The sequence below is a fragment of the Peromyscus leucopus genome, chromosome 12 (assembly GCF_004664715.2).
Source record: "Peromyscus leucopus breed LL Stock chromosome 12, UCI_PerLeu_2.1, whole genome shotgun sequence".
Lineage (NCBI taxonomy): Eukaryota > Metazoa > Chordata > Mammalia > Rodentia > Cricetidae > Peromyscus > Peromyscus leucopus.
The window spans coordinates 61978799-61991421 of record NC_051073.1 but is presented as its reverse complement, the minus strand read 5'-3'; the positions used below and the strand labels follow the sequence as shown (position 1 = coordinate 61991421).

Sequence of the window (12623 nt, the reverse complement as noted above, 5' to 3'; positions counted from 1 at the left end):
AGCTATCCACCGATCTGTTTCTTCTTGGGCTCAGAGTTTTGTCTAGAGTAGGAGCTCATATCACCATAGCCTCTGTGCCCTGGGCCTTGTACTGTTGGGGGCCAGACAGGACTTAGCACACACATGAAGAGTTGAAAGTCACCGTCAGCATGGACACGGAGCACAGGTGATCATCAGCTGAGAACAACTTGCGCATTTCTCAGGATAATCTTGGGGATCCCCCCGCCCAACTGCAGTTTCCTCGTTTTTTATACTCCCGAGTCATTGCTGTGCCTAGAAACCCTGGTACAACTGAAACTAGTCCGTGCCAGCTCTGAAAAGTGTTTTTTGAACCACCTCCCTGAACATCTCCAGTCATTTGGCTTAAATTAACTGAGAACCACAGGCTGACATCGAGAAATAGCCACAGAGCAACCTGCCCCAGATGGAAGCCAATGCCTCAGTTTTCCTGCTCTTCAGGTCTGGTCACAAAAATATATTCTCTTCTGGACCTTCTTTTTCTCTAGATTTTGGATTGGAGGTTGTACTGGCTAATTTTATGTCAATTTGACACAAGCTAGAGTCATCTGAGAGGTGGGAACCTCAGCTGAGAAAGTGTGTCCATTAGATTGGACTGTAGGCAGCCTGTAGGGCGTTTTCTTAATCAGTGATTGATGGGGAAGGGCCCAGTCCATTGTGGATGCTACCACCCCTGGGCCGGTGGTCCCGGGTTCTATAAGAAAGCAGGCTGAGCAAGCCACGATGAGCAAGCCAGTAAGCAGCACCCCTCCACGGCTTCTGCATCAGTTCCTGCCTCCAGGTTCCTGCCCTGCTTGAGTTCCTGTCCTGACTTCCTTTGATGATAAACTGTGAGGTGGAAGCGTAAGCAGAATAATCCCTTTCCTCCCATCTTTGGTCACTGTGTTTCATCACAGCAATGGTAACCCTAACTAGGACAGAGGTCTTTTCAAGCTGCAGGGGTTAGTTACGGCTCAGACTCTTCCTTAGAGGAACAACACTATTTACTTCTCTAGCTCCTTTATCCCCTGCTCCCTCCCACTCTCAGACCCATCTTCTCTCCCTAGCACTTACCATCCACAGTTAGACGAGCATTTTTGGCTGTTCTCTCACGGCATACTCCTGCTGAGAGTCTTCCAGAGCTTTCTGGCTTAGGGAATAAGTCAGGGGCTGGAGAGATGGGCAGTGGTCAGTAACACTTGCTGTTCAGTCGTGAAAACTGAACTGGAGCTTGTATCCCAGCAACCTGGTCAGGGGCCTAACAAATGCCTTTAACTCCAGCTCCAGAGAATCTGACAGCCTCGTCTGGCCTCGGTGGGAACCTGCACACATGGCGTGACTCACACTACACACACACACACACACACACACACACACAAATTTAAAAAAATTTTAAACTTAGTGTCAAAAGCTGGGTTTAGTGGCGCACGCCTTTAATCCTAACACTTGAGAGGCAGAGGCAGGCAGATCTCCAAGTTCAAGTCCAGCTTGGTCCATAGATTGAGTTCCAGGACAGCCAGAGCTACACTGAGAAACCCTATCAAACAAACAAACAAACAAAAACCTAAACAACAACAACATAAAAAAAAAAAAACAACCCAAAACCTTAATGTCCTTAGCCTAACATTTAAATGTCACTGTATCTACAGATGAACAAAAGAATGAAGGCTTATCGAGGCTCCTGGTGTGGGCACTGTCAATCACTCAATCACGTGAACAAGGATTATTAGCACCGTTTCATAGGTGGAGGAATGTTAGACCCATCAAAAATCAAACGATATCGAATAGAGAGTAGAACGAGAGGGGGGGGGGACCGCTTTCATGAATTATGCGGGCTTGCTCAATGTGTGCTTCACTTATTCATGCCCCTCACAGGACAAGATCTGTGTGACTATTACGGCTGTGAAAAGGACCAGAACAACTGCCAGAATGGTTTTCAATGCAAATGCAAACCTGGGCTGGCAAGGCCAAACCCACTGGTTCCCTTTTGTTTTCGTAAGTGTCCCGCCTGCTCCTAAACGTCCCTCACAATTCTCACTTTCCCTCCTCTAGTATTTTCTTTCTTCTTTCTTTCTTTCTTTCTTTCTTTCTTTCTTTCTTTCTTTCTTTCTTTCTTTCTTTCTTTCTTTCTTTCTCTCTTTCCTTCCTTCCTTCCTTCCTTCCTTCCTTTCCTTCCTTCCTTCCTTCCTTCCTTCCTTCCTTTCTTTCTTTCTTTCTTTCTTTCTTTCTTTCTTCTTTTTTTTTTGTGGGTGGAGGATGTTTCAAAACAAGGTTTCTCTGTGTATCCTGGCTGTCCTGGATCTCGCTCTGTAGACCAGGCTGGTCTCAAATTCACATAGATCTGCCTGCCTCAGCCTCCCGAGTGCTGGGATTAAAGGCATGCGCCGCCGCCGCCGCCGCCGCCATCACCACCACCACCACCACCACCTGGCTTCTTTTTTGTTTTCTATTTTCAAAATAAAAACATGACTGCTTGAGTTCCCGTGGGCTGGGAACTTCACAAGAGACACATCTTTATTTTACTTTTAAAAAAAACCAATGTACAAAATTATAGGCTGTCACATGTCATCTTGAGGTTGAAGCGATCATCTCTGGGCTGGGGAGACGGCTCAGCCAGCAAGGGCGCTTGCTGAGCAAGCCTGAGTTTCTTCCCCAAACCCAGGTAAAGGTGGAGGGAGAGAACTGACTCTGCCCATAAACTTGTCCTGTGACTTCACACATGTGCTGTGGAATATGCCCTCCTCCATCACACACACACACACACACACACACACACACACACACACACACTTCACTTTTTTTTTAAGATATCGTTTCTGATCATGACCTTGAACTCCCTTTATTTTAAAGCTCAAGAGTGTCCTGAGACCTGCAAAGCAGAAGACAAGAAGCAATGCTTAATAAAGAATAACGGAGCACTGGAGTGTGTGTGCATGCCAGGCTACCAGAAGACGACCGACGAGAAGTGTGAAGAGTAAGGAATCACTCCATCTTGATCTTGTCACAGCAGAGCTAGGCCGGAGCTTGCAGCACATATGGAGGTTTTAGTATCAGGAAGCTGGCGAGCTGGCATGGGTTGGCAGCGTTAGGGCATCTCTGGGTCATCATCATCCCAGCGTTCTGGAGCATCCTGTATCTCTAGAAACTGCAGTAGGTAGGACCTATCATACAACAGTTAGAAACGTGATAGGTGCCCATTACGAGATGAGGAAACAAAACTGAGTATGAGTAGTAAGTCCTTGTTCACCAGTTGCCCCTCGGGAGGGTCCGTGCTACGCCATGCCTCTTGGGTTCAGCTTCGCCTGAATTGCCAAGCCTTCCTGGAGTTCAGAGGAGGCTATCTTTAGTCTGTGGCAAATGAAGCCACTTTGGACTGAGTACACTTCACCGTACCAGCACCACATGAAATAGTCTCTTGGGAAAACGGTAGCGTAAAGAAGAGAACAGAAAGGGTAAGGGAGGACAGAAGGAAAGGCAGATGGGAAGGGAGAAATGAAAATTAGGGTGGGAACTCCAGCACACGCCCCACGAGGGTCTTTAACCTGACTTCCTATTGTGAATGTGTTCCAGGTGTCCCTTCGGCTACAGCGGGATGGATTGCAAAGACCGTAAGTATAGACACCCTAAGTTACTAGACATCCAAGAAACACGTGTGAACTACATCCGGAGTCCTGCTCACTCCACCAATGTCTTCCTTCATTCACTGAGAGAGAAACTCAGCTTGGAGCTTGTCTCCTGGGCCCCGCCTCCCACATCCACACTTAGGTGATGGGCAGCAAGAGTTCTGCTGTTAGAAATAACAGAACTCGAACCCAGGGCTGAGCAGGTGCCTCTGAACCCACTCCAGACCAGAGAAGGGTAGCCTCAGTCATTATACTCAATGTCTATATTATAGATGGTGCTTCCCAAAATGGTAGGTATTGGGGCACAACTTAGAAAGCAGGCATTTAAATGCTCAGGCTGGTCTTATCGAATCTTATTATTCAGTCGTTTATTTATTTATTTTGGAGACAGGGTTTTACTGTGTAATCCTGGCTGGCCTGGAACTGGCTATGTAGAACAAGGCTGACCTCGATCTCACAGAAACTGGCCTGCCTCTGCCTCCCAAGCATAGGATTAAAGGCCTGTGCTGCCACCAGGCTGGGCCAGGTCTTATCAAGTCTTACTGTTTACTTGTTTGGATTGGCTGTTGCAAAACAGTGTATCGTATCTCTTCCATGCCTCGTCCCCACCAGTCTGGGACAATGTTAACTTTAAATTTTAAATGACCTTTAAATTGTCATAATGCACAGAAGCCCAACAACCCAGGAGGCGGTGACTATGACCGTCTGCTCGGCAGTCATGAGAACAATGTGAGGAGAGTCTCTGTTCCGTTGTAAGAACGGATCTCCTAAGCCATTTCTCCCTCCTGGGTCTTCCCTTTGCACATCTAGAAATGAGAAGTTGGGTATATACATAACCTGTCAGGTCCCTTCCCCGACTTCATGGTCTGTGATCCCAGGTCAGAGGTGACACTTGTGACAGTGATGTATCAGAGACAGAGGTCTGGAGTGGCATTGTCTAGTACAAACAGAATATGATCAACACACATCATTGTAAAATGTGAACGTTTCCGACAAAATTCTGAAAGTAAATGAGGTGAGCTTTCTTTTACTAACATATTCCACTTAATTTAAAATATTTAAGTATGCAATCAGTTTCAGAGTATTAATTAGGGGCTGGAGAGGTGGCTCAGTGGTTAGGAGCACTTGCTGCTCTTGGAGAGGACCGGAGTTCAGTTCCCAGCACTCATGCTGAGTAGCACACAAGTGCCTGTAACTCTGGCTCCAGGGGACCTACCGGCCTTTTTGTGCACATATACATACACACATTCACATTCAGTTTGAAGGGGGGGAGGGAATACTAATAAGTTTTCCCTTTTTTGTTTTTGTTTTTGGTTTTTGAGACGAGGTTTTTCTGCATAGTTCTAGCTGTCCTGGAACTCACTCTGTAGACCAGGCTGGCTGCAAACTCAGAGATTCACCTGCCTCTGCCTCCTGAGTGGTAGCATTAAAGGTGTGTGCCACCACCGCCTGCCATTAATGAGTTTTCCAATGTTTTTCAGGTTAAGTGTTTGAAACTGGTGTGTATTTTATGTTCACAGGCTATTCTTATGGTCATATTCCAAGAGTCCATAGCAACCAGGCATAGTGTTGAACATCTGTAATCTCAGTACTAGGAGGACCACTGAGTTTAAGCCCATCCTGGGCTATATAACAAAGGATCTATAGCGCTAGTCTGAGGTAGAAGAGTGTAGGCATTGACAGACTCCTCCCTCATAAGCCATTACCTGCCTCCTCTGCTGGTAACATGTTCCATGCCCATCCGCTGGCCTGTGAAAAGGGAGAGCTATGGAGGGCAGGCAATGGTGGGAGAGATGGAGAGGGAGTGTAGAACTCAGTGAGGTCTTCCACCCCACACAGCCCAGGAAGACCCTGCCGCCATCAGCCTCTTTTGTATTTGTGATTTTAGAGCTGGAAAGGCTACGTGTAATGATTGTGTGCTGCAGACAACCTAATGGTGAGGGTATGGCTAGGGTCGAGGACAAGGAAGGGCGGCAGCAGAGACGAGCACCTGCCCTGTGTGCCTCGTGCGTCTGCAGGGCTGGGAGACAGGAACCTGATGAAGCTCACACTGTGCAGGAGACAGCAGGACCCGATGGCTGGGGGCCATTTCTTCATGCTTCACTTCTGTGGCTGAGACAAATACCCTGGCCAAAGGCGATAGAAGAGAGAAAAGCTTGGCTAGGCGGCAGTGGTGCATGCCTTTAATCCCAGCACTCGGGAGGCAGAGCCAGGCGGATCTCTGTGAGTTCGAGGCCAGTCTGGTCTACAGAGTGAGATCCAGGACAGGCACCAAAACTACACAGAGAAACCCTGTCTTGAAAAACAGAGAGAGAGAGAGAGAGAGAGAGAGAGAGAAGAGAGAGAGAGAGAAGCTTTGTTTGGTTTATAATTCCAGGTTACAGTCTATTATTTTGGGGAAATCAGGGCAGGAACTCAACCATTGCATCCACAGTCAAGAGCAAAAAGAGAATGAACACATGGATCCTTGCTTGCTACTCTCTTGCTCCCAGCTAGCTTTCTTCTCTCTTACTGTTCCGGACCCCCTGCCTAGGGAATGGTGCTCCCCACAGTGGACTGGGTCATCCTGTATCAGTTAACAGTCAAGACAAACCCCTGCCCCAGACATACCACATAGGCTAACCCAGTTCAGGTAACGCCTCACGAAGACTCTGTTCCTAGGTTCGGTTGTGCCAAGTTGACAGGTAAGACTCACCAGGACCCTGCTCTTGTCTCTTCCCTTTCAGAATTCCAGCTCATCCTCACCATCGTGGGTACCATTGCTGGAGCTCTCATCCTCATCCTGCTGATCGCACTGATCGTCTCGGCAAGGTATGGGGGTGGGAAGATACTGCTGGATATGCCGCCTTCCAAAACACTCTCATGGGTGAGGAGGAGGAAACAAGGGAGGCTTCTCTCCCACAACTGAATGGTTTTCCTTGTTTAAATTATTGTCTTTCTTTTTGAAGGATTTACGGTTGTTATTTTTATGTATGTGTAAGTTTGTATTTTATGCCAACATTTACTTATGGATGTTTGTAGAAGTGAGTAGGAGCTCAAGGAATCCGGAAGAGGGTATCAGATCCTCTAGAGCTGGAGTGATAGACAGTTGTGAGCCACCCAACCTGCATGCTAGGACCTGAACTCGGGTCCTCTCCAAGAGCAGTATGTGTTCTTAACCATTGAACATCACTCTAGCCCTTACTCAATTTTACCTTTTTAAGTGATGTTATATACACAGTTCTATATCCTTTATAATTTATTTTTTTTGTTCAATTTTATTTTTGCTTCACACTAATCAGACCCAACAATCAGTTTTCTATGGTGTTAATAACTCTTCACTAGGGCCAGGTGTGGTAGTGGCACACCTTTAATCCCAGCACTTGGGAGGCAGAGGCAGGCAGATCTCTGTGAGTTTGAGACCAGCCTGGAGTGAGTAGCAGGACAGCTATGGTTACGTAGAGAGACCCTGTCTCAACCAACAGAAAACCAACTTTCCATCAGCACCATTTAACTCAAGTTATGCACAGCTGTATACACCTGTATACTCAGTACTTGGAAAGTGGAGTCAGGAGGATTAAGAGTTTGGGGCCTTCCTCAACTACATAGCAAGTTTGTGGCCAGCCTTGACTACATGAGATCCTACCTCACAAAAAACAAAACCAGGGCTGGGGCTGGGGCTGGGGCTCAGTTGGTGGAGGGCTTGCATAGTCTGCTGGGATTAAAGGTGTCCGCTGCCGCCGCCACCACCACCACCACCTGGCTCCTTTTTCCTTTTCTAAGGCCTTGGTATGCTGAGCTCCTCCCACTCACTGAGAGGTCTCTGTAGACATTTATTCAGTCACCGTGTCTCTTTCACTTCTATTAGTTTCATATCCAACTAAAAAGCACACTTAATGCTAATGTGGGCCTGGGCATGGTGGCGCACCCTTTAATCCCAGCACTTGGGAGGCACAGGCAGGCGGGTCTCTGAAATCAAGGCGAGTCTGGTCTAGATAGTGAGTCCCCGGGCAGCCAAGGATGCAGGGATGCAGGGATCAGGGGGGAAAAATTCCTTCAAGAAACTTTGCTGCCATCCCTAGGTCCTAATTCATTTTCCTGATTATAGCTCAAAGAAGAAAAAGAAGGATATGGAGGAACAGAATTTGATTGAGAATGACTTCCACAATGTACGGATGCAGCAAACCGGCTTCAGCAACTCCAGCTTCAGCAACTTTGGAGCAGACAACAGCATCTTCCCCAAAGTCAGGACGGGGACCCCCAGGCAGACCCAAAATCCCTATGGAAACCAGCGAAGCATGCCTCACCCTGACTACTAGGTGAGTGTAGCCTCTGACTTTGCAGAATATAATGCCCAGGCAAGAGAAAGCTGAAGCAGGGATAGAGAGGTGGTTACTTCCATTGCCATGGTAAGACACCATGACCAAGACCCCTTGTAGAAGGAAGAGGCTTACAGTTTCAGAGGGTGAGTGCATGGCCACCTTGGTGGAGAGTGTGGCTGCAGGCAGGTAGGCAGGCAGGCGTGGCACTGGAGCATGAGAGGTCACATCCTTAGGAGGCAAAGAGAACTAACTGGGAATGGGCTTTTGAAACCTCAAATCCTGCCTTTAATGATACCCCTCCTCCATCAGGGCCACACCTCCAAATCCTTCCCAAACAGTTCCACTAACCAGGGACTAAATATTCAAACATGTGAGTCTATGGGGGCCATCCTCATTCAAACCACCAACTTAGGCTAGGCTACATAGATCCTGCCTCAAAACAAACAAACAAATACCCTAAAGACATAAGGGAGAAGAGAGAGAAAGCTGGAGAAGACGAAAGTGATAATAACTGACAGATCTCAGTGTTTTCTTGTTGCAGTTTGGTAATTCTTTCCTAAGCCTCATCTCTGTATCTCTCTTCCTGTCTAGAATGATAAGAATTTGGAGTCCTCCCTAGCCCAGCCCACACAAGCTGTGATCTTGAGTGTTTAGAGGACAAGAGAAGTGGGCAGAGACAAAGGCCTGACCTCCAGGGTTCTCTCCACCCCATCTCTCAGCCCCTCTGAGTGTGGACCTGGGTGAAGAATGCAGCTTGCTGAGGACACCTATGAAATTAAATGCACATAGACACTATGAGCCTTGTTAAGTGTTGATTTTCTCCAGTTAGGACAAAATGCTAAGATGGTAATTGGTGCAGGCTTTTCTTTCCTGGTGCGTCAACAGCATTTCCAATCTAGAGGGAGCACCCTCATAACCCATCCCTGGGCAGCGCCGCTCCTGAGCTCTGGACTCTGGCCACCCGTGAACAGCCAGTGGCTTGTGGTAGGGCAGGAGACAGAAGCATCTCCCAGCTTTCTCGGGAGGGCTATGGGAATCCAGGATCCTTCCGACGAGAATGAGAAGGCTTGGACTAGCTCTGTCCTCCATGGGGGCTTTCACGTCTTTCAGGTGTTAGCTGGTAGGAGAAGAAAGGAGGCAAAACATGAGCCTAGGTAGTCGAGAGAGGCCAAGGAAGCTATGCAGGAAGGGAGAGTGAGGGAGAAGGGAGCAGGTGGCACCTGTTCCCTTGGTGTCCCTCCTCAGGAAGTAAATGGGCATGTCTCAGACCCTGAGAAAGCCATAAAAGCTTAGTGAAGGCCCTATGATAGCACAGGCCTTCTGTCTGGAGCTGTGCCGAAGGGTCCAGATGTCCACTCTATGATGCTGGTTCCACGGGTTCTTCACTGAGCCTCAGCCTGCTCCACGGTGGTGGCTTAGCAGTACGCCGCCTCTCCCCGCCCCCCACCCCCACGGGATAAATACACTCAGCGGTCTTTTTAAATGTTAATTATGGCCCTGTGTCTGATGTCTGGTCCTTTCAAAAGGTACTTTTATTTGTTGTTATTATTTGTGTGACTGTTCATTGTGAAAGGCAATGAATGATGCAATAAAATATCTTTGGTACTCTGTGTCCTTTCTTGTTTGGGAGCTCTTGGTGGAATACACAGCAGTGAGCCTGGTTTTCTTTTATTTCTGGTTTGAGCTAGGTCTCACGTATCCCAGACTGGCTTCAAACTTTCTAGATAGCGGAAGATGACCAGAGATTTCTGACCTTCCTGCCTCCACCTCTCTAGTGCTGGGATTACAGGTGTGTGCCACCATGCCTGAGTTATGTGGTGGGTAGGGATCATACCAGGGCTTCATGCATGCCAGACAAGCCCTGGATAGCAACCAAGCTAGTTCTTAGACCCTAGCACGAGTCTCATTTCATTTTTTAAGGATTTGTTTTATTTTTAAGTGTGTGTGTGTGTGTGTGTGTGTGTGTGTGTGTGTGTGTGTGTATGTGTGTGTGGGGGTAGGTAGGTAGGTAGGTAGGTGGGTGGGTATAGATAGCCGTGGATGCCAGAGGCATTATATCCTCTAGAGCTAGAGTTAAGGGGAATGTGAGCTGTCTAAGATACTGAGAACTCAACTCAGGCCTTCTGTAAGAGCAGTAAGTACTCTTAACTGCTGAATCAGCTCCCTAGCTCTCCCTCTCCTCTCATTTTAAACCGAAAATGTGATTCGACAGCTGTGAGCAACTGGCATTCGCTGCCCTCTTTAGGGTTTGTGGATCACCCACGACAACATTTTTACCTGTCGTAGATCGTGTGGGCTGCTAGCCCCCAAACACAACTCTATGACAAGTAGCCAGGCTGTGGGCGGGACTTGTGCCACTCCTGCCTCCAGGGATTGGCCCAGACCAACCCGTGGAGTCCCAAGTAGACTCCGGGAGCAAAAGAACCTTTGTCCCAGACTCAGAATGTTTATTTAAAGTTCTTTCCCAAACTCCCCGTCTTGTGGCTGGTGGGATGATGGGTAAAGGTGCTTGCTGCCAAACCTGACAATCTGAGTTTGATCCCCAGGACACCCACGTGGTGAAAAGAGAACTGACTCCCACAAGTTGTTCTCTGGCCTTCATACTTAGGAGACAGAGGCAGGTGGATCTCTGAGTTCAAGGCCAGCCTGGTCTACAAAGTGAAACTATATATATATATATATATATATAAACTTCTCTGTCCTGGGTCAGGCTTGTCCCCAACTCTGACAGAGGAAGAAAGGAAACAGATAATGATGTTAGAAAGCAGATAGTGTCCTTGAGAACAGCTAGAGGGTAAACCGTGTCCCCTAGAGGTTACTATCATTTATCCCTTGGTGTAAAAATGCCTGTGGTGGGAAGAGGAAGCTGGAAACTCATCCATGGAGAGAAAGCTCAGTCAGGAACTCTAGCTGGCTGCCTCAACCTCCCTAGTCGACTTCTGGCTGGCTGTTGAAGTCATTGACTTGATGTGTGAACTACAGTTTCCAGAGGAGGAGTGAGGGAGAGGCAGAGGATAACTGTAACAGTAATTTTTAATTTAATTTATTTGTTTTTTTTTTTTTTCAAGACAGGGTTTCTCTGTGTAGCTTTGGAACCTGTCCTGGATCTCACTCTGTAGACCAGGCTGGCCTTGAACTCACAGAGATCCGCCTGCCTCTGCCTCCTAAGTGCTGGGATTAAAGGCGTGCGCCACCGCCGCCGCCGCCGCCGCCGCCGCCGCCGCCGCCGCCGCCGCCACCCGGCAACAGTAATTTTTTAAAGACTCATGTCAGGAAGAATCCTGTGACAGAGGGGTCTGGGTGCTCAGTGCATCACAGGGGGTTGGGAGCTACCTGATAAATAGGTGCTGAGAACCAAACTCCAGTCTTCCAGAAGAGCAGCACATGTTTTTAACTTCCAGGCCATCTCTCCAATCCCCATAAAGCACATTCCTTAGCTACTAGTGCCCACAGTAGAGAAACACTGGGGGAAAACTGGCTGGCTAATGCAATCATCAATTAACAATGTCAGTGTACATGCAGGAATGAAGTCAGCCAAACACTGCGATGCCTTCACAGACTTCACTTCCATGCACACGACCTCCCTCGTTCACGGGCAGCTCCAGATTTTAGCAGGCTCTCTGAGCTCCATTTCTAAATCGTTCTACCTGTTTGCCTCTGATTTACAACGTGCCAGCTCCCAGCACGTCTCAAACATCCTTGAGTTCATGGGCCATTCTTCAGAGACACGCTGTTGTGGAAGGAATACAAATAGTCTTCTGAAGGGGCTGGAGAGATGGCTCAGCGGTTAAGAGCACCGCCTGCTCTTCCAGAGGACCCAGGTTCAATTCCCAGCAACCACATGGTGGCTCACAACTGTCTGTAACTCCAGTTCTAGGGAATCTGACACTCTCACACCAATGCACATAAAATAAAGTTAAATAAATTGTATATATAAATAGTCTTCTGAAGACCAGATGTGGTGGTGCACACCTTTAATCCTAGCACTTGGGAGGCAGAGACATGCAGATTTCTGTGAGTTCCAGGCCAGCCCCAACACCCTATCTCAAAAAGAAACAAACAAACAGAGTCTGTAGTCCAGGCTGATCTCAATTTTAATTTGTAACCAAAGATAACCATAAACGTCGGGTCCTCCTGCCTCCCTCCCAATGCTGGGACTGTAGGTGTGCACCTGTTGAACAGGACTTTTCTGATCCAAACTACCACCATCTTCAAGAGTTCTGCTGAGCCTGCTTGCAAAAATCCATCACACCTGGGCCTGATGACTATTTACCATCCTTCTTAGAAGAAGGGGATGGGGAGGGGATGGGATCCTCACTTGTCTCCCCCGAGTATCCACCACCATCCTAATTGCGTGTGGTCTTGGGGGCACCGGGCCAGAGGGTATAGATGGGGAAAGATGAGGAAAGGGGACTCCATCCATCTCCACAGCTGTGGGGAAGTTGTCATCTCTGTGGGATGCAGACCTTCCAGTGGGCTGCTTCCTCCCTGCCACCATCCCCACCCCATCTCCCCACCCCCCATCACCCCACCACTACCACCCCGCCCAAGACAGGATTTCTCTGTATAGTCCTAGCTGTCCTGGAATGTGTTCTGTAGACCAGGCTGGCCTCAGACTTAGAGATCTGCCCGCCTCTGCCTCCCGAGTGCAGATTGAAGATGGGCTCCACTGCTGTCCACCTCCAGCTTGGCTGCTTTAAGG

General features: G+C 48.2%; 1 protein-coding gene across 1 annotated transcript in view; it reads left to right on the top strand.

Annotated features, from left to right (window-relative positions):
* The window catches only part of Muc13 (mucin 13, cell surface associated), a 59648-nt gene extending 50117 nt beyond the window's left edge, over positions 1-9531 (top strand). The window contains exons 7-12 of the mRNA XM_028886360.2: positions 1873-1992; positions 2848-2971; positions 3568-3605; positions 6347-6431; positions 7708-7918; positions 8513-9531. Of these exons, the coding sequence (XP_028742193.2) occupies positions 1873-1992; positions 2848-2971; positions 3568-3605; positions 6347-6431; positions 7708-7918 (578 nt within the window). The 3' untranslated portion in view covers positions 8513-9531. The remainder of the gene's footprint in view (positions 1-1872; positions 1993-2847; positions 2972-3567; positions 3606-6346; positions 6432-7707; positions 7919-8512) is intronic.
* Positions 9532-12623: the final 3092 nt, after the last annotated feature.